At 39.2% G+C, this 22,423-nt stretch overlaps 1 protein-coding gene across 1 annotated transcript in view; it reads right to left on the bottom strand.

The window, feature by feature from the left end:
• Positions 1-22,423, bottom strand: part of DYM (dymeclin) — a 339,132-nt gene that overhangs the window by 282,722 nt on the left and 33,987 nt on the right. The window contains exon 3 of the mRNA XM_028098349.2: positions 6,833-6,885. Coding sequence (XP_027954150.1) covers positions 6,833-6,885 — 53 coding nt within the window. The remainder of the gene's footprint in view (positions 1-6,832; positions 6,886-22,423) is intronic.

Below are 22,423 nucleotides of genomic sequence, written 5' to 3'. Positions count from 1 at the left end.
GGAGCCTACCTCTCCCTCTGCCTCTGCCCCTCCCCCCATGCGTGCTCTTGTGTGCGCGTGCACACACACTCTCTCTAATAAATAAATAAAATCTTTAAAAAGAAAAAAAAGAAAAAGAGACCCAGAAAGGTTAAGTGTTGACCCCAAAGTCAACAGTGTCAGTGACAAATGCCCAGTCTTTTTGCTTAATGGTTTTCAAACTGTGAGATTCCAGAGTTCTGAATACTTTTCTCTTTTGAAATATATTTTTAACTGTTTTGAAAAATGGAAATGCAAACACGCAAACACACTGGCCCATGCTGCCAGAAAAATTCATGTTTATGCAGACCTGAGGTTTATCCTTTTGCTGCCATCTCTATGCATGTATTTGAACTTGAAAATGTGTCAAAGATTTGGAAAGATGTACCAAGCTTCAGTTACATTTTAAATATTTTAAAATCCTGGTATGTACATACATACTTTAAAAAATCATGCATGGGAATAAGTACACCATTACAGCATACCTGCTTTGTGCTCAATAACTGTCAAGTTAACTCAGATCTACCTGCTGGGTTGGTGTTCTTGTCACAGCTTGAGTCAATGCAAGTTACTGTGTAACTCTCTGATTGTGATGAAACACTAGCACCTTGCTATTCGACTGTGGTTCACAGAGCGGTGGCAAGAGCATTATCTGGGATCCCGCTGGACGTGCAGAATACCAGGTCCACTACCCTGCGCCTACTGAAGTTAACAGTGCTTCCCAAAGTCTAATGCGCCTTTAAATCACAAGACAGTCTTATTAAAGTTTAAGTTCTGATCTTGTGTGTGTCAAGTGGAAACTGAGGTTCTGCAACAGTCTCTCCCAGGCGATGCCCCTTACTGCTGGATGGAGAAGAACCCCACTGTGAGCAGGAAGGTGCAGCGTGTGCTGGAAGTTAGGGCAGATTGTGTCCAGCTTTTATCCTCAAGAATAGATATCTAATTACATATTAAATCTTGAAACAAAAATTTCCTACTTCTCTTTCAAGCTTTGGAGTTTAATGAGAGAATATCCTGAGATTTCAGGATAAACTGTTTAATAAAAAACAGTTAATGTTTGCCAGTGCATCTCTGTGTGAATTAATATTACTGAGCTATTGTAAATCAAAACAAAATACTGAAACAAAGAATTGAGGATGATATGACTACAAACATTAATTCAGAATCCCAACTTCACAACCTTGTGTTCACTCAACAGCTCCTTTATTACTGAATGACTTTATAAGTAATTGTTTGAATTTATAAATGGTTAGCTATTTAAAACCAAAACCAAAACCAAACCAAAACAAAACAACCCCATGTTGTTGGAAACAGTAACCAGCTACTGGATTGATGTAATTAAAGCTTCATACCCCTTTTTCATGCGTTCATTCAGCATGTATTTGTTGAGCTACTTATATGTACCCAGCACTGTTTCGGGTACTAAGAAGATACTTAGAACACCGGGTCTTAATGGAGCTGACATTCTAACACAATTAAATTTTCACAGTACTCTTAGACAAGATGTAGAGGGGAAAGTAAACTAATAAGATAAAGTATGCTCCCTGATGTTTAAACACCACCACCCAATGGTAGACTCGATATTCTAAAATACCTTGATGGAATTTAACAGGATCAAAGTTAATTGGTAAAAATCAAATGTTATGGGGCACCTCAGTGGCTCAGTCGGTTGAGCACCCAAGTCTTGATTTCAGCTCAGGTCATGATCTTGGGGTCATGAGTCGGAAACCCACGTCAGGCTCTGGCCTCAGCAGGGAGTCTGCTTGGGATTCTCTCCCTCACCCTCTGTCCCTCCTACCCCTGGCATGCACTTTCTTTCTCTCTCTCTCAAATAAACAAATAAATCTTAAAAAAAAAAAAAAAAATCAAATGTTATGTTGAGGTTGAATAAGCTTCAGAAGCCAGAGCAGGAATGGGATAGCTGACAGGAAGGCAGAAAAGCATAACGGAACTAGACTACAGAGTCTGACCGCATTCGAATCCCAGCTCCACCGACTAGCTGTGACACCTAGCAACTTACTTCACCTCCCCGCGCCTCAGTGTCCGCAACTGTTAAATTAAGATAACAATGGTACTGAAATTAAAAACTAACTCATTTGACACTAGAACTTGAACTTGTAGCAAACTGTTAACTTAAGTAGCTTTTGGGTAAAGAAGAGACTTCCCTATCTCTACAGGAGTTCAAGCAAGGTCTGAATAACACTCAGATAAGGGTATTATAAAGAGAATTTCCATCTGGGTGAGAGATTGGACTTGCTTCCAGCCCCTGAAACAACCTTCCCCAATATTTCACTAAAATACCCCTGTGTCCCCAAATCCAATACCAAATATACAGAAAACATAGAGGACAGAGACAGGTTAACAATCCATGGGGATGCAATCAACAAAATTTACATTGTGGCAAACTCTACTACCCACTTTCTTCCATAAATAGAGAGGAGAAAAGGAAGAGAGAGACAATTGCAGGAGGAAATTAGTTATGAAAAGAATCATAAGGACATACCAATAATAACCAATAATAACATATAGACTTTATATGGTTCCTGATTCACAAAAACTAAAACAATTAGAAATTTGAACACTCGGTGGCTATTTTACTATGCTAAAAATTGTCTTCTATTGAGATAACGGTATTGCTCTCCTTTAAAAAAATTCTTATGAGATATATACTATTTATGGGTGAAATGATACGACTCCTAAGGTCTGTATCTAATATGTGAGAACACTCTGCTTTCTGTTGTTTGTTTTGTATATCCTTTTCAGTTGTCAGCTTTCCTGTACATATTTCATACTTGCATGTATTATCGGTGGAACGTAATGGTGAGAGATACAGATGAGGACTGCCCATGACGTGAAAATGAGTGAAACTGGAAGATGAGCTTACAGCCCTTTACTACGTTATTTGGCCCTCATTTCTAGAAGTATGAACCTTTTAAAAATCAAACACCCATGAAAACATACAAACAGATACAAGTTCACAGAAATGCTAATTCCAGATAGTCCTTCTCCCCCTAAAAACAGAGAACACTTTCACTGACTACGGAGTTTACAGAACTGATATAAGTATTTATTTGGTAATCAATGGACGGTTAACAAGGGTAACTGCTTGAAAGTACCTCTGAGGACAAAATCTCCCCCTACTCACTGTCTACTCCAACCAGAAAACTTATCTCCTACCAAGTCACTTTCTACACCAACTGTGAGGCTACAACCCCAGAAAACAACTGGGAAGAAATAAACACACCAGACACAGAACAACATGTGCTGTTGTTCAGCAACATGTTGTTCAGGAACAAAAATGTTGATCCAGATGTTCAATCCAGGAATTTTATAATTCCCTCACACTCCAAAGCCAAGGAGTAAGCGTAAAGGAAGGTCCCACCTTAAACCAAGCAAAACCTATACAAAACAAAATCTTCTTGGGTTCTAGAAATTAGGGTGGAAAATAGTATCATCCTGCCTTCAGGCTAAAATTAAGAGCAGATTCAAAAAGCATCTACAGGATCCACATGAGGGGCAAGGTTAAGAAGTGCACCCTCTCTGACAGCAAACACTGTGCCTACATGGGTACTCCCTGTACCTTTACTCTGCTTTATTTTTCTGAAGAGACATGTTACATGAAAGAGGTACAGCTATGATCTGACTCCTCTACTCAGACAGATCCATGAGGTTAGGAATCCAAGTCAGTCCTGTTTGCCAGAATATAGACTACATTATGGAATATATAGCACAGGGTATAGGAAAGAGCCTATAATATAGCAGGTTCTCAATAAATATTTGCTGGTTTAATGAATAAGAAAAAACAGTAACACTGGGGTAAGGAATAGGTTATGCTAAAATTTCAGCCAAAGAGCTGAATCAAAACTATCAAACGGGGGCGGAGCCTGGCTGGCTCAAGTCAGTAGAGCATGTGCTCCTGATCTCGGGGCTGTGAGTTTGAGCCCCACATTGGGTGTGGAGCCTACTTTAAAAAAATAAAGTATTGGGGTGTCTGGGTGGCTCAGTTGGTTAAGTGTCTGCCTTCGACTCAGGCCATGATCCCAGAGTCCTAGATCAACCCCACATCAGGCTCCCTGCTCAGCAGAAGAGGAAAGCCTCTTCAGAAGCAGGAAAGCCTGCTTCTCCCTCTGCCCCTCACCCCACTCATTTCTTGCATGCTCTCCCGCACTATCTCAAATAAACAAATAATTAAAAAATAAAGTATTTTGGGGGGCACCTGGGTGGCTCAGTTGTAAAGCGTCTGCCTTCGGCTCAGGTCATGATCCTGGGTTCCTGGGGTCCGCATCACATGGGGCTCCCTACTCTGCAGGAAGCCTGCTTCTCCCTCTCCCATTACCCCTTCTTGTGTTCCCTCTCTCGCTATATCTCTGTCAAATAAATAAATAAAATCTTTAAAAAATAAAAAAATAAAGTATTTTTTTAAAAAACTGTCAAATGAATTTAGTAACAAGCATCATCAGTGGAAAATGAGAAAATCATCTATTTAAAAAAGAAAAAACCCAGAAAGCCACTGGGAAAAATGAGTATAATGAAAAGAGAGCAGTTTGACATCCAGGAAAAACAAAGAATGATTAAAAACAAAACAAAAAATGAAATAACTAAAAGATGCACTAGAATCTTGACAGAACTGATATGTATAAAATACTGAATCAAAGACATAAAGGAGTAAATTTAAGAAATGAAAGACAACAAAGAAAAAGAAGATACAGAAAGCAAAGGACAGAGATCCAACCTGAATGTTAACAGGTGATCCTAAGTTGGGGGAGAAGAAACTCAAACACAAGTAAAATCAAAGCCATTACTATAGAAAACTTCAGAACTGAAAAAGACCTTAATAAACCAATAAAAAAAAAAACTCATCAAATCACAGGCAAAATCATAAAGAAAAAAGTATAACAAGGAACACTTACTCATAATGGTTAAAGGAAAAAGTCTAATGAACGGAGAAGAAAAAAAAATAAGGGTCCTCTCAGGTAACCATATACAAAAATAAGTTTGAAATGGATTAAAGACCTAAGTACAACCTGAAACCATAAAACTCCTAAAAGAACACACAGGCAGTAGATTTGGAGTTCAGTCTTAGCAATATTTTTTTGGATCTGTCTCCTCAGGCGAGGGCAACAAAAGCAAAAAATAAACAAGTGAGACTATATAAAACTAAAAAGCTTCTGCACAGTGAAGGAAACCATGAACAAAGTGAAAAGGCAACCTAGTGAATGGCAGAAGATATTTGCAAATGATATATCCAATAAGAAGTTAATATTCTTATTGGGTGTGGCTTGGTCAGTGGAGGATGTGCCTCTTGATCTCAGTGTTATAAGTTCAAGCCCCGCGCTGGGTATAGAGATTACTTAAAAATAAAATCATTAAAAAAAAAAGTTAATATTCAAAATATGTAAAGAATTCATATGTAAAGAAATATGTAAAGAACACCAAAAAAACCACATCTGATTAAAAAAGAGGCTGAAGACCCAAACAGACATTTTTCCAAAGAGGACATACACATGGCAAACAGACAAGAAAAGATGCTCAACATCACTAGTCATCAGGGAAATGTAAGTCCAAATCACAATGAGATTTCACCTCACCTCTGTCAGCATGGCTAAAATAAAAACGACAAGAACTAACAAGTGTCGGCCAGGATGTGGAGAAAAGAGAACCCTCGTGCCCTATTGGTAGGAAATGTAAACTGGTGTAGCTATTGTGGAAAACAGTATGAAGGTTCCTCAAAAAAATTAAAAACAGAACTACCATATGACCCAGCAATTCCATTTCTAGGTATTTATCTGAAGAAAACGAAAACACTAACTTCTCAAAGATATCTGCACCCCCAGGTTCACTGCAGCATTTACAATAGCCAAGATATGGAAGCAGCCCAGGTGTCCACTGATGGATGAAGAGGATGTGGTATACACACACACACACACACACACACACACACACACACACACACACACACACACACACAATGGAATAGTACTCTGCCATAAACAAGAATGAAGAGGATGTGGTATACACACACACACACACACACACACACACACACACACACACACACACACACACACACACACACACACACACAATGGAATAGTACTCTGCCATAAACAAGAATGAAATCTTGCCATCTGTAATAACATGGATGGACCCGGAGGGTACTGTGCTAAGTGAAAGAAGTCTGAGCAAGACCAATACTGTATGATTTCACTTATATGTGAAATCAAAGAAAAAGAAAAAAAAAATCAAACAAAACAGACTTGTAAAGAACACAGTGGTAGTTGCTGGGGGCAGTGGTGGGGGGAGGGAGGAATAGGGGAAGGGGATTAAGAGGTACAAACTTCCAGTTATAAAATAAGGAAGTCACAGGGATTGTAAAGTAAAGCATAGGAAACAGAGTCAATAATATTGTAATGTCTGTGTATGAGGACAAACTTATCATGGTGAGCATTTCGTAATGTATATAAATGTCAAATCAAAATCAAATCACTATGTTGCACACCTGAAGCTAATGTAACATTGTATGTCAACTATTCCTCAATTAAAAAAAAAAAGAACAAGCTGAAAAAGTATGGCTTAGCAGAGTCCATTACCACTCCTGCAAGTAAGGTAATAAGCATGTGTCTTATTCCTATTGACTAAATGTTCCCTTCTAGTGGCATCATTGAGCACCATGAATAGAATTATTATTAAATATTATCATCAAGAATATGTCACTTCATTAATTCAATTCATATTACACTACCAAAAGTTGTAACAAATTCTGAAATAAATGCCACACACATACATCTACACACATGCTCATTTTGCCTCTTACCTAAAGACCTGCAGACTGAAATGGTTGCTTCTTCCAAAAGCTTCAGCTCGGTGCTGGAGAGACAGAAGAAAAGTAATTAATAACTACAACACTAAATATGTACATGCTAACCAGTTAAAGGAATATATAAAAATAAAGAGAAAAACAATTTAGGAGGAAAATATGGTATATAGCAGTAAACAATAAAATCAACAAAATTAAGTTAAGCTTCTATTTTCAATATAACTAGAAAATGTACTATAATTCTCAATATGAGATTCCTGAAACAGAAGCACTCGAGGAGCCCTGCCTTTCAGGCACTGGGGTAGGGGGAAGGGAGGAGTGCAGAGACTTAGAAAAATGCAAGAAAGTCACTCCAAAGTACCAAGCACAGAGCAGGGGCCCCAGCTGCCCAGTTCTAAGGGCAGTACCAATCATGGGGTTATAGTTATTTGGGGAAAATGCCATTATTTTTAGGAGATACATGGAATCTCATGATATCTGCAATACCTTCAAAGAGATCAACAACAAAGAAAGGAACAAGGCAAGAAGAGAGAACATATACATAAGCTTCAACAATTTATAAACATATAGAAAAATGGAAACAGATGCAAAGTGACAAAGAGGAGGTACAGACACAGACAGACATAAAACTCAGAAAAAAAACATAGGGGAAGGCTTTATGACATTGGATTCGGCAATGAGTTCTTGGATATGACACCAAAAACAAAGACATTAGAAGAAAAAATCTGTAAGTTGGGCTTTCCCAAAATTAAAAGCTTCTGCACATCAAAGGATACTATCACAGAGTGAAAAGTCAACCCAACAGAATGGGAGAAAATATTTGCAAATCATGTATTTAATAAGAGACTGATACCCAGAATATACAAAAACAAAAACACAAAAAATCTGACTCAACAACAACAACAAAAAAACCCCACAAAAACAATCCAACTTAAAAATGGGCATAGGATTTAAACAGACATTTCTCCAAAGAATACATACAAAAGGCTAACAGGTATGTATGAAAAGATGTGCAACAACACTAGTTATTAGGGAAATGTAAATCAAAACCACAACGAGATACCACTTTCACTCCTATTAAAATGGCTATTAAAAAAAAAGGAAAGAAAGAGAAAGTAAATGTTGAAGGGGATGTAGAGAAATGGGGACCTTTGTGCATTGCTGGTGAGCGTGTAAAATGGTGCAGGCGCTATGAAAAACAGTATGGCAATTTCTCAAAAAATTAAATATAAAATTACTATGTGTTCAAGCAATTCCATTTCTGGATATACATATACCCACAAAGGATTGAAAACAGGGATTCAAACCGGTATCTGTATAACATGTTCACCATCATTCACAATAGCCAAAAGTAGAAGCAACCAAAGTGTCCATCAATGGATGAATCATGGTACAAAATGTGGTACATCCATACAATGACATATTATTCAACCTTAAAAAGGAGAGAAATTCTGACACATGTTACAACACAGATGAACCTTGAAGACAGTATGCTAAGTAAAACAAACCAGCCACAAAAAGACAAATACTGCATGATTCCACTTATATAAGGCTCCTAGTAGAGTAGTCAAATTCACAGAGAAGAAAGTAGAATGGTGGTTGCCAATCGTGGAGGTGGAGGCAAGGGAGATGGGAAGTTAGTGTTTAGTGGGTAGAGTTTCAGCTTGGGAAGATGAAAAAGTTCTGGAGATGTGAACAGATTTAATGCCACAGAAGTGTCCACTTAAAAATGGTTAAAATGAGGGGTACCTGGGTGGTTCAGTCAGCTAAGTGTCCAACTCTTGGTTTTGGCTCAGGTCATGATCTCAGGGGCGTGAGATCGAGACCCATATTGGGCTCTGCACTCAGCGTGGACTCTGCTTGAGATTCTCTCTCTCTCTCCCTCTGTCCCTCCCCACCCTGCGCGCTCTCTCCCCTCTCTAAAATAAATAAATAAATCTTTCTTTTAAAAAAAATGGTTAAGGTCGCCTGGGTGGCTCAGTTGGTTAAGCGACTGGCTTCGGCTCAGGTCATGATCCTGGAGTCCCGGGATCGAGTCCCGCATCGGGCTCCCTGCTGAGCGGGGAGTCTGCTTCTCCCTCTGACCCTCTTCCCTCTCGTGCTCTCTCTCTCTCATTCTTTCTCTCAAATAAATAAAATCTTTTAAAAAAAATAAAAAAAGGTTAAAATGATCAATTTTATGTTGCATGTATTTTGCCACAATTTAAAAAAAAAGGCACATTCCAATTCCAGCTCAACTAGTTACGAGCTACGTGACCTTGGGCTAGTTTCTTTTTTTTTTTTTTTTAAGATTTTATTTATTTATTTGACAGAGCGAGAGAGAGCACAAGTAGGCAGAGAGGCAGGCAGAGGGAGAAGCAGGACTCAATGCGGGGCTCCATCCTAGGACCCTGGGATCATGACCTGAGCCGAAGGCAGCCGCTTAACCGACTGAGCCACGCAGGCGCTTGGGCTAGTTTCTTAAGTCTCGACGTCTTCCTGTCCTCATCTACATGACAGAGATGATAATGAGCCTGCTCCACAAGCATCGTCATCATTAAATTACCTAACGCATACGAAGTGCTTACAACAGTGTCCAGCACAAAATAAAGCCTCAGGAAATGATAGCTAGTATTGATTCCAAAATGTAGTGGGTTTTCCCCCCAGTTAATTAAAATAATGCTTTATGCTTGTATAACCTTTTAAAGGTTTTTCACAGCACTTTCAAATTTATTAGCACATTTAAATCCCATGATGACCTCTTCTAATAAGCAGAACAGTCATAAACCCTCTTTTTATGTATACGTAAATACATATGGAATGTATTATTAAAATTGATTTCACCTGCTTCACTCTTCTAATGTGGTTGTTGGAAAACTTTAAATTATGAGTCTCCTCTTGTATTTGCGTGAGAGCCGCTCTAGAACCTGTCTCCTGACAAATGAAGACAGTATCATGTCTAAGTATCATACACACACACAAAACTAAAACCTACTCATTACTTCAGTGAACATGCCATTACCTTAGGAATCTCAAATTATATTCACATTCAAAAAAGATAAATGTCTTTTCAAAGTTAAATCTGTAAGTTTCTCCCAAGATGGAAGATTTTTTAAGGCAAAATAACCCAGAAATGATCCTACAATAAAGCGTGTATGGGTCTCTAGTCTTTGTCACTCTATTTTTATTTACAAAAATATTTTTAGTGTCTGCCCGCCTCATGACATCTGTCAGTCTGCTGATCTCCCCATCCTTTCTCCCACCTTCGCACCTAACAGGGTTGTTCAGCATGACCCCACTCCCTGGCCACTGCTGACTTCATCAGGGATAGAAATCTAATGTAAGCCACTCCGGTCCTGGGCAATCCGGATCCGAGATGGAAAGACAGGTTTTCCATACACCTGGAACTTGGCTGCAAAGCTGAGGGTTACGGGAAAACATCTTCTACCCACTGAGAAGCAGAAAAAGCCAGTTAGTAAGAAAAATGAATAAAAGAGCTTTGAGGAGAAAAGCAGAGGCTAACAGAAAGTACTCTCAGGATTCCTGCTGGCCTTCCAATTCCTGGAGTTCGTTCTTCCTAAAGCCTAGCTATGTTCTCGATCTTGGATTCAATGAGACATCCCTGTCTCTTCATCACATACGCCCCTCTCTCTGGCATATGCTAAGTCAAATTGATTTTTGTTAAGAACCAAAAGACTTCTAATTAATAAATCACTGTGGTCAGATTTAATAATATACATTAGTAATTGGCAAGAAGTAGAAACTATGAATTACTCAATTTATTGGTTACTCAGGCAAAAAATAAAAGAGGTATAAATACAAAAGACTGTAAATAGCTTTATGAGGTTAATAACTAAACCACATGCATAAAACCTGTTCCAGTGGTGCTTCTACTTTCTTCAGTCAATAACACTTTCTTAAAACTGGCTGGAACCAACACCTTCAATTATATACACGTGGCTACAACCTTCGAAAGCTTCTAAGTCTGTTCATTCAGCAAACACTGCCTGGATGCTCAGGACATGCCAGGTTCCCTGAAAGATGCTGCCTCTGCCTTCAGGTTACATGTAGAAATAAAAAAGTAGACAGACTATTTGGTGGAGGGGAAACACCAAGATCAAGGCCAGCCCTTGTGTCAGCTCATGGGTGGTGCATCCAACCTACCCTAAGGAGCAGTCAAGGAAGGCATCGCCAAGGAAGCAACTGCAAAAGAAGTCAGTCTGGCAGACAAAGGGGGAGGGCTTTCCAGACATGACTAACAACGCATGCAAAAAGCATGGCCATCACAGAGAGCCAGGCACATTCTGGGAAGCAGAGGTTAATCTACACTGGAGAATGGCAAACCAGAATACTAGAAAAGTATACTAAATGGCTTAAGTCTGGAGTTCAGTTTCTCAACTTGTTCTCAACAGAAAGGCATTGAATGGTCCCAAAACAGGGTTCTGATTTATTTTTCATACAAATTAGCCTGAAAAAATGATTAATTCCAACATCTATTAGTGAGGCTGGTTTGGACATCACTTTTGCCAAGAAATCTTTGATCATGTAAGACCAGGTCTCTGGTCTCTGCCCCAAAAACACCCAATTATAAAACTGAGTCATTGGTAGCAACACTGCCCAATTCCTTGTCTGTGCCTCCCTCCGCTCCACAATTGTGGGCTCCTCGTTCATCATGGCATTCCCAGCCTGGTAAGAAGCAGGCACATAATAAAAATGTCCTGACTGAGTGAATGCCATTGTCAGAGGATAAAACTAATTATTTCCCCCTGTTCCTCCAGAAACACTTCATATTCTCCAGCCCTCGAGGCAAGTCTGCCCCAAAGCTTAAATTTTCATTAAAATATTTTTTAAATATGCTTATTTAATTCCAAGTGTGAAATAAAATCTCTTTCTGAAGCAGTCTGATTTCTTTGTCACTCAAGGATGAAGAGACGGGGAAAGGCGGGGAATTAGCCCACCTCTCTTGGAAAGCTCCCTCTTGCAGTAAGCCAGCCAGCACGTGCCTGTCTGCGATCAGGCCCCGCAGGCCCGATCTCAAAGAGCACCACTGCCACGGCCTCCTCACAATCACCACTTCAGGTCACAAGCATCTCCAGGGCCCAGATTATAAGCAACAGCAGACCAGGGAAAATGTCTCATTCACCCATGCATCCCAGAAGAAAAACACTTGGTCGTGACCCAGTAAATCAAAGGATCACAGAGCTGTGTTTGTAGCAGGACGAGTGCAGCTCCCGCACCCTGAAATGTCACTTATTTCTACAAAGGAAATCAGCCAGGCACACAGCCCCTGCCAAAAGCAACACGCTGATTGTTACAATAGAATTTCCCTTCCTCTCATCCCTCCATCCTCCAATGTTCTAAACTTCTTGGAACATTTCAAGAATAATCTTCGTTCTCATTTGCTTGATTTAGAGCTAAAATGAGGTGGGAAGCAACTGGGGTGGTCGGTAACTGTTGCCGTGTATTATAGGCATCTATGCGCAGTGCTGTCTTAGTTAAACAAATGAGCTCAGATGTTCTGGCAGCAAGCAACTAACAAATCATCATTTGCTGTAAATAAAAGTAAAATGGTGCCACAAAAACCGGCCAATGTTTCCAAGACAATTACAATTAGAAACCGAATGTTGTTTCTGAAGGCAGATTTGGGGCACTGGGAGCATGGAAAAAGGGGGCAAAAGGGCAGCAAATATTTAGACCAATACAGACTCAATAAATGAGTATGACACAGAGAAATTCAAACTCATTGTACACATAACTCCACAACTCGGGGTCAATTTTTTAAATGTCAATAAGGGAGGTCAGGGATAAATAGTCAAAACTAGTCACCTCTTAATCAAACTTTTGCTAAATGAACTAAACTCTAGATAAACCACCATATTGATCCAATGATCAGGTGTGGCACAGTCTGAAGGAATCCTTCTATGTGATAAAGGTATCAGGCTCCTCCTCCTCAGGGTCTGGCCACTATTCCGGCAGCAACACAAACAAATGGAGTCACAGGAGTCTCAGTTTTGGCTGGTGACACCCCGACGAACAGTGAGACCCATGGGGCTGGAGAGAATTTCCCAAGAATCACACGCACATACCTCAAGAAAATGTGACACTGGTCTAGCAACTTTTCCAGTTTTAAGAACCTTCACTGGACTTACCTAAAGATAATTCAGCAATGAAGTGGTTATTAAAATTTTCACAACTACAGGCAAGTTCTTAAACATTACCACTGCCGTTTCTATTCCCTTCCTTCCTTTGATTTCAAAAAGAGAATCTCCCTGGGGAGAACTCTATCAACCTCAACCTCACACTGTCCACATGCTTCTATGAGAGCTTCCAATACAAAATTCCCCAATGAATACCAATAATACGGCTCAACGATTTCTGAGTTATGTCTCAAATAAGCAGTACAATCGATGCCACCTCTGCTGAACGTGCTAACATACAGCACAACCAAGTTAAATAACCAGGGGGCACAGCAGAGAAGAGTGGTAGGATAAAGCACAGCAGATGGGTGGAGACCCTCAACGTCACCTGAATTTCACCCTGCATTAAATGGGAAGCCACTGGGCCCAGAATCAGGAACATACAGAACACAACTCTTAGAGCAGCAGCAAGGTGGCCCAGGTATACAACAGTTAAATGTCTGACCCTGACTACAACCATCCTGAAATTTTTACAACAACAACAAAAAACTGAGTAAAACTAATGTTTCTAGTGACGCATATGATAAAGCCTAAACATATACTCACAACGCTATAATTAACCACTGAGGCCAAGTGTTGGGCCAGCAAACCTAGATAAACCACTAACTTAACTGTTATTAAAGCAGAACACAGTCAAATTTAAATGTTTAACATTTTAAATGTCTAGTTGAATTCCACTAAAATTGGAATACTGGGAAGGAATACCAACAGGAAGAATACAGAATGTCTCTGCATCCGGAGCACCTGGGTGGCTCAGTCGTTAAGCGTCTGCCTTCGGCTCAGGTCATGAGCCCCGCATTGGGCTCCCTGCTCCACGGGGAGCCTGCTTCTCCCTCTCCCACTCCCCCTGCTTGTGTTCCCTCTCTCGCTGTGTCTCTCTCTGTCAAATAAATAAATGAAAATCTTTAAAAAAAAAAAAAAAAAGAATGTCTCCGCATCCACTGGATTCACAGGCCATTTTCAATACTTCTATACCCAGTATACAACCTCTCCACTTAACTGTTCCCATCAATTAACAGACTCCTGCACACTGGCACATGAATTTCCAATCATGTGGCCTGTTAATGAAAATGATGTACACCCTTGACATAATGGAAAGAGTACATATTTTGAAGCCACGTGTTTAAGTCCCAGCTTCCTCATTTCCTATTGGTATAACCTAGCCAAGTTACTTAATTTGAGAGTCTCAGTTTCTCATCTGTGAAATGGAGGTAAGGATACCACCATCTCATAGGATAGGTGTAAGGAGTATATGGCAAGGTATGGAAAATGCTCAGCACATGGCTCAATAAACGCAAGTTCCTAACCCACCACAAAAATAAAACAAAACCATATATAGTAAACTATCAAATCTGCATATATTTATTCTTTAACACACCTTACAAGTAATTTACCAGTCTTCCCCTGTCTTCCCCCCCAAAACACAGAGGGAAGGATAAAACAAAATTCAGTAACTTTTGAGGTAGTTTTACACTTTTTGTGTCAAACAACTGTAGGTGATCTGGTTTGATTTTATTTATATTAAGGTTTTACTATAGAAGAACAACCCTAGTGCATTACCAAGGAAATCAAAAGTCCTTATTCACCTAACAAAACTTTCCAATTTAAGTAACTTTTAGTAAATGGCAGAACAGAGACTTTTCTTTTTTAGAAGAAAATGGTTTTTAGGGACACCTGGGTGGCTCAGTGGGTTAAGTGTCTCAAATAAATATTTTTTTTAAGATTTATTTATTTATATATTTGTCAGAGAGAGAGCGCGCATAAGCAGGGGGAGGAGCAAAGGGAGAGGGAGAAGCAGACTCCCCGCTGAGCAGGGAGCCGATATGGGACTCGATCCCAGGACCCTGGGATCATGACCTGAGCTGAAGACAGACGCTTAACCGACTGAGCCACCCAAGCGACCCTAAAAATTCTTCTTTAAAAAAAGTTTTATTATTGTAAAAATGAGCCATACTAAAGACACAAGGTAACACTATACAGCTATGAGAACTACTAAATTAAAAAAAAAAAAAAAGAGTGACAACATTAAATGCTGGCAAGGACACAGAGAAACCGGATCTCACACACATTACTGGTGAGAATGTAAAATGATATAGCCACCAGAAAACAGTTTGGCAGTTTTGTATAAAACCAAACATGCACTTAGTAACTACGCTTATCATGGTGAGAATTTTGTTATGTATACAATTATCATCTCACTAGGCTGTATACCTGGAACTAACATGTCAACTATGCTTCAACTAAAAATAAATTTAAAAAAAATAAAAAATAAAAAAACTTCAACCTGCACTTACCATACAATCCAGGGACTGCACTGTTGACCATTTATCTCAAAGAAATAAAAACTCATATTCACCTGAAAACCTGTACACAACTGTTCACAGCAGCTTTACTCATAAGAGCCGAAAACTGGAAACAATCCAAACGTCCTTCAGTGTGTCACCGTTTCAACAAACTATACACAACACAGACTACTACTCAGCAACAAAAAGGAATGAACCACCGATATACACGCTAACCTGAAGGGACCTCAAGGACAGTATGCTGAGTGAAAAGAGCCAATCTCGAAACGTTCACATATTGTATTATTCCATTTATATAACTTTCCTGAAGTAACAAAATGACAGAGACTGAAAACTGATCAGTGGCTGCCAGGAGTTAGAGATGAGGGGGTGGGGGGCACATGAGACAAGGGAGCCTTGTTGGGATGAAAGAGGTAAGCATCTTGATCGTGGTAGTGATTACACGAGTCTACACATGTGATAAAACTGTAGAGCGCTACACACACAAATGTGTGCATATACAACTAACTGCTGAAATCCCACCTTTTGTGGAGTGTACCAATGTCAGTTTCCTCGCTTTGATACTGAACTATAGTTATGGGAGTTGTTAGCACTGGGGGACATGAGTGAAGGACATAAGGGACCTCCCTGTACATTTCTGGCAACCTCCTGTGAATCTGTAATTATATTAAAATAACAAATTTTTAAAAAGTAAATCATAAAACTAAGCTGCACACACCTATACAAGTTATATGAATAAACACATTTTTAAAATACAGACTTATACACAATTTGGGTTGAATAAATTATACTATACGAATGGTTTTTTAACTGGCTTTAACCACTTAAAATGCTGTGGATCTTTTCCCCTTTCTATAAACAAGATCATTTGTAATGACTGTAATGTTATAGTGTGCAGATGCATCATTTTAATTTTTTTATCAATCTCCTTACTCATGAACATTTAGGTTGTTAGCAATTTTCTTTTATAAACTTTGCTATGAATGCCTTTACACATGTATCTTTCTACATATACTTCTGAACCTGTCCAATTATCTCAACATAAACTCCAGGAAATGCAATTGCTAGGTCAATGAACACTTCTGTTCTAATGAATATTGCAAATTACATTGCAGAAAGATTAAAACAATTACCATTTCCGCCAAAAGTGCATAAGTGTGGCTTATAAGCCCACACATATTCCTGATTTTGCAAAATTACAAGCCCAGATCTTTTGACACCAAATCCTGTGACCTTAATACTCAGATAAGCATATACTGACAGAAAGCAAGCATAAGCATCTATATGACAAACACAGAATTTCTTTTACCTCTAAAATGGCATATTCAAAGGAATTCATAAAGAATGTTATGTCTAACTGGCAAATTATTATCACGCCACTGTAAATTCTGAGCAAATTCTATTCAACACCACCAAAACTCTTTAATACAAAAATGGACTGCCTGGTACGTCCATTTTTGTATTAAACAACATGGGGGCCCATCAAGAACTACTGTACAGAGAGTTTACAACTGCTTTGGACTTAAACTCCATGTCACGGTCCTCTGACAAAGAATTCTGGCCTTAACTTCAAAAATGGTACAGTGAAGGGGATAAAGAAATGTTCAGTTTTGATAGAAAAAGAAAAAAAATTAGCAAATATTAACTAAAAAATTGTGGCTATTTTTTCATTACAGAAATAGATGATCGACTATATCAGCCACTTATGCAGAAAATGTCTCCAAATGTCTTCAGCCACAATTCACGAGGTGACAAGAAAGAATAGAAACCACCTTATCCCAGCTGGTTAGATCTGCTCTCCACCACTACCTCGCCGAGACCCTTACATCCCTTCGTACATGGAAGAACAGAAAGGCCAGGGCTCGGTGTTAGAGCACACACTCTTTCATTCACCAACACAGTACCACTGTGAGATGGTGAGCAGTTTCCAAAACTAAGCAATAAACAAGAAAGAACATTTGTTGGTAGGGGAAAAAAAGCTAATTTCATACGCAGCCTGTAGTTCAAGAATTCAAGTTTCTGCAACCAAAATAAATATATAAAAAGGGTCATCTAATAAACTAAATACCTATTCCTGTTAATTGTCACCCATGAAAATATGGAAGAGTTATTTACAATATTTTAGTCAGCTGGTGTAAGAGGTCAGCCAGGCTATGGCTGCCAAGCCAAACACTCACCACTGCTGTGAGCGGGAGCAACACATTTAGGCTGATAACTGAACTGACCTGTGACCCGTATCATGGAGCCAGTAGTACCAACCAGAAGGAATTGTTTGTGGCCCTTTAGCAGTCTCCACAATCCAACATTGGTTCCCCACCCACCTCTGGACTCTTCCATTTCTTTTCTACCAACCCATCTGTCTCATTCTTCATCTGTCCACACTTTGGATTTCTGAGTAACACAGAGGTACCAAGGGATAATACCAGGCCAGGGTGCTGGCCCTCGGGGATTAAAGAAAGAAAGAGGTTGAATAACACATAATCTTAGAAAAGAGGCTTACCAATTGGTTGTAAAACAACACTGCAACCTAAATAACAGTCTTACCATACTCTCAAATACTGGGTTTCCGCATAAAAGCAGATTTTTTATTTGTTTAAAGATTTTATTTATTTATTTGAGAGAGAGAGAGAGAGAGAGAGAGAGAGAGAGAGAGCACACAAGCAGGGGGGAGCGGGAGAGGGAGAAATAGGCTCCCCGCTGAGCAGAGAGCCTAACTCGGGGCTCAATCCCAGGACCCTGGGATCATGACCGGAGCCAAAGGCAGATGCCTAACCAACTGAGCCACCCAGGTGCCCCAAAAGTAGATTTTTTTTTTAAGTTTTTACACTACAGAGAAAAATATTTTTAAAAACTAAAGATGTGACTAAGTATACACTTAGCAGGACTTCATTAATTTGAACTCCACTAATTGAGAATTTCAGCTGTTTGTCTAAAATGGAGTTTAAACGGACTTTCACATTATATTTTAAAGAAAGTATTTCAACAAGGGAGGAGAAGGTTTAGAAAAAGTGTTTAACATCTAACAAAAGAAATGTGTTTAAAGGGCCGCCTGGCTGGCTCAGTCATCAGAGCAAGCTACTCTATCTCAGGGGGTTGTGAGTTTAAGCCCCACGTTGGGCATATAGCTTACTTTGGGGAAAAAAAAAAAAAAGACTTTCTATAATTTTTTTAAGTGAAAAAGGGGGTGCCTGGGTGGCTCAGTCGGATGAGTGTCCAACTCTTGATTTCAGTCCTGGTCTTGATCTCAGAATCTTGAGTTCAAGCCCCATGTTGGGCTCCACACTGGGCGTGGAGTCTACTTAAGAAAAAAAAAAAAAGAAAAAGAAATGTGTTTAAGGACTCTGGCATATTAATTGTTGATGTGGAAATAAATTTGCTGATTAGATATAATTTGCAATTTGTACAGACCTATAAACTATTCAAAGTGCTCTCACCATGGTTATTTCACTTGACTGCTTTCCAAAAACCTGAGAAGCTGACTGAGGAAACAGGAGCATTCTCATTTTACAGGTGACAGGAACAGAGAAGCCAAGCAACTTGCCCAAGGTCACAATGTAGGAATAAACACATCTAATGTCTAATGCTCTTCCCATATGAATACTATTTAGCTTCTGTCTTTAAATTTTTTTAAAGATTTATTTATTTGAGAGAGAGAGAGGGAGGGAGGGAGTGCAAGCAGGGGGGAGGGGCACAGGGAGAGGAAGGAGAGCAGAAGACTCCCAGATGAGCTCGACTTGGGGCTCACAACCATGAGATCATGACCTGAGCCAAGACCAAGAGTCAAATGCTTAACCAACTGAGCCACCCAGGCACCCCTTAGCTCCTTTTTTATTAAAGCAAACCCATATAACATCAATCTAAAACACTACCACTAACTACTTAGAATTTCTATACATACCTAAAAGGAGTTATGCCATACATGCATTATCCACTATAAAAACTATATCTATGTTATGATTAAAATCATGTAAAGCCTATGTGAAAGATAAAGAACTAAAGGGAACAGAAAATTTTAAGCCTAATGAGGAAAGTGGCAGGATGACAGATGGACTTTTTTATGACTGTTATGGAATCATAAACTATAGGTTTGGTCAGAAAGCTAAATTTTTAAATTTATATATTCCCTAATTCACAGTCAGCAATTTAAACTGGTTTTACTGTACTTACTTCAAACACACCCATCTTCTACGTGAATCTCAATAACAACAGATGATAAACTCACAGTTCAAATCTTATTTAATGAAAAGCTGATGGACAGAAAGCTGTTGGGGGTAAATTATATGTAGATTTCTGAACACAGATTTGCTGAATGATCATACTACAGTTATGAGGTTTAAAAAAGAAACACTGAAAATTCTGCCATAAAATGATTTCAAAATCGACAATAATGTCACTTTCAGCCCACAACACATACTCTGACAAAGATATAATGTTTTGTCAATTTAAAACACAACCTGAGTAAATAAACAAGTAACCATTCAGCGAAGTATGGAAGCATTTCTGAAGCCTATTTTTCCCCTTAGCAAAGAGAAAATTACAGAAATCATTCACAAAACTAACTAGAATCAGCCCATTCAGTGGTTAAACTGTGGGAATGTTAATGTTTTAAAAGGGCCTCTTCATGGGAAAAAGTCAAAGGATAAAAACTGCATATAAATTTATTATAGCAATTTTTAATGCGCCAAGCAGAACCAAAAAGGTGTTCATATTCATGTGATTCACGGACAATCCTATATGCTGTCATTCAACTGCCAAGATGAAAGGAACTATAACTATTAAAATGTCAAAATTTCAGTAGCCACCATGCACCATAATACTGTCTTTATTTTCTCAAGAAAGTAACAGAAAAAAATGACTTCAAAACCCAGATTCCAACCAACACAGTGAAAAAAGGCAAGAAGGGAGTACCTGCAATAAAATGTACTTGCCCCTTACTTTAATGTTTTAAACAAGGCTAGTTAACATTGCCCCCATTTAAATTGTTAGTTTGAAGGAGCAATCAACCCGGGCCAAACTCAAAGCATCTTCTAAAGGGATCTTGCATAGAAAGGTATAAATGAAAGAACAGGAAATAAAGGTTTTTGACTCAAGATGTAAAAACTGAACTTCTTTTGGGCCCTCCACTGGAGAAAATAAGATGCAAAAAAAAGGTCTCAAATTATTTCTTCCCTTAGTCAAATGGTGAGGACGTGCAAATGTCTGATGGCAGAAACAGTCCATCATACATATAATTTATGTATGTACCCCGAGACCCACCTCACCAGCACAGCAGACGCCTTCCATTTCAGGAGCACTAATAAAACTGACAGCAAGGATGCCAAAGAGAATAAAAACACAGCAGCAGAGACAGGCATCAAAAATTCAAAGAAAAAAAAATTTTACAATCACTGAATTGTTTCTGTCAGTTAACTTGTGACCAAATTCAGTAAAAGTCTCTTTTCCTGTTTCTCAGCTGAGGAAACAGATGAAGAACCTCTGAGAAAGGATCATTCTATAAACAGAGAGAAGATACACTCCACTCAAGGCAAGGTTAAAATACTGGACGGATTATCCATCTACTTGCGTGTCTTAAGTGTAAATAATGTAATCATTACCTTTACATTGTAATTAATGGCACTCAAACATAAAGTACCAGTTATTAGGACATACTAGGCTTTGAAAGTGCTTGGAAATGTGAACAGATAATCTTGTGATTCTTTACTCAAAGACTGTCATATAACTTAATGTGGCAGCTCTTTAACCATTATTTGAAGCTCAGTCTGTGATTATGCTTCCAAATGGAGACTGTGTAGCAAGAAGGTCAACAGAATCCACCTCTGGAGCTACAGAAACTGGGTTTAAATCTGGTCAGCATCAGCTGTGAGCTGTGTGATCTTGGACAACCCCCAGGTCTCTGTTTTCTCGCCTGCAGGCCCTACGTCACAGACCTGATAGGAGATCTACACAAGGACAGGCACAGAGGGCAATGAGCACAGCATCAGGCCACACGGTAAGTGCTCAGTTAACAACCGCTACATTAACAATCATGTTTGCATTAGCCAAGTCCCTTGGCTGAATATAGATATTTTTTATAATGTAAGAGGGATCCCTGAAAAAAAAAATCAGATTGGTAACTGGAACCTAACAATGCTGCACAGAGATGGAGAACGGGGGCGCCTGGGTGGCAAAGTCGGTTAAGCGCCTGATTCTTGATTTTGGCTCAGGTTGTGATCTCAGGGTCGTGAGATTGGGCCCCACCTCAGACTCTGCACTCAATGAGGAGTCTGCTTGAGACATTTTCTCCCTCTCCCTCTGCCCCCCAACATGTACTCTCTCTCAAATAATCTTTAAAAAAATTTTATTAAAAAAAAGAAATAGATAACATTTAAAGGAATGTGTAAGTACAACAAACTGAAATTTTAAAAACATGATGTGATGTGGTATGTGCATACTATGGACATTATTCAGCCTTTAAAGGAAATTGAGGGGCACCTGGGTGGCTCAGTCAGTTGGGCATCTGCCTTCGGCTCAGGTCATGATCCCGGGGTCCTGAGATCGAGCCGCACATCGGGCGCCCTGCTCAGCGGGGAGTCTGCTTCTCCCTCTGCCCCTCCAACCCACCCCTCCTCCCACTTATGCTCTCTCTCGCTCACTCTCTCTCAAATAAAATCTTAAAAAAAAAAAAGGAAAATGACACATGCTACTGCATGGATGAACCTTGAAATTATGCTAAGTGAAAGAAGCCAGACACAACATGCCAAATATTATATGGTTCCATTTATATGAGGTACCTAGAATAGACAAATTCATTGAGACAGAAAGTAGAACAGAGGTTACCAGGGGCTGGTGAAAGGAGGAGGGGGGAGTTATTATTTAATGGGTACAGAGTTTCTGTCTGAGAAGATGAAAAATTTCTGGAAATGGACACTGATGATGACCATACAACACTGGGATTATACTTAACACCACTGAATCACACACTTAAAAACGGCTACCACAGTAAATTTCATGTTATGTAAATTTTCCCGTAATAAAACAAACTATGTGAGTAAAATCTTTCCATATTATAGGAGAGTTAGTAAATTATAACAGACTCAATTCTCAAATACCAACATGAAAACATGCTCATC

Source organism: Eumetopias jubatus, unplaced genomic scaffold (assembly GCF_037043125.1).
Source record: "Eumetopias jubatus isolate StellerSeaLion01/CBP00866 unplaced genomic scaffold, mEumJub1_p1.0 scaffold_16, whole genome shotgun sequence".
Taxonomy (NCBI): Eukaryota; Metazoa; Chordata; class Mammalia; order Carnivora; family Otariidae; genus Eumetopias; species Eumetopias jubatus.
This window is presented reverse-complemented; position numbering and strand designations above follow the sequence as displayed.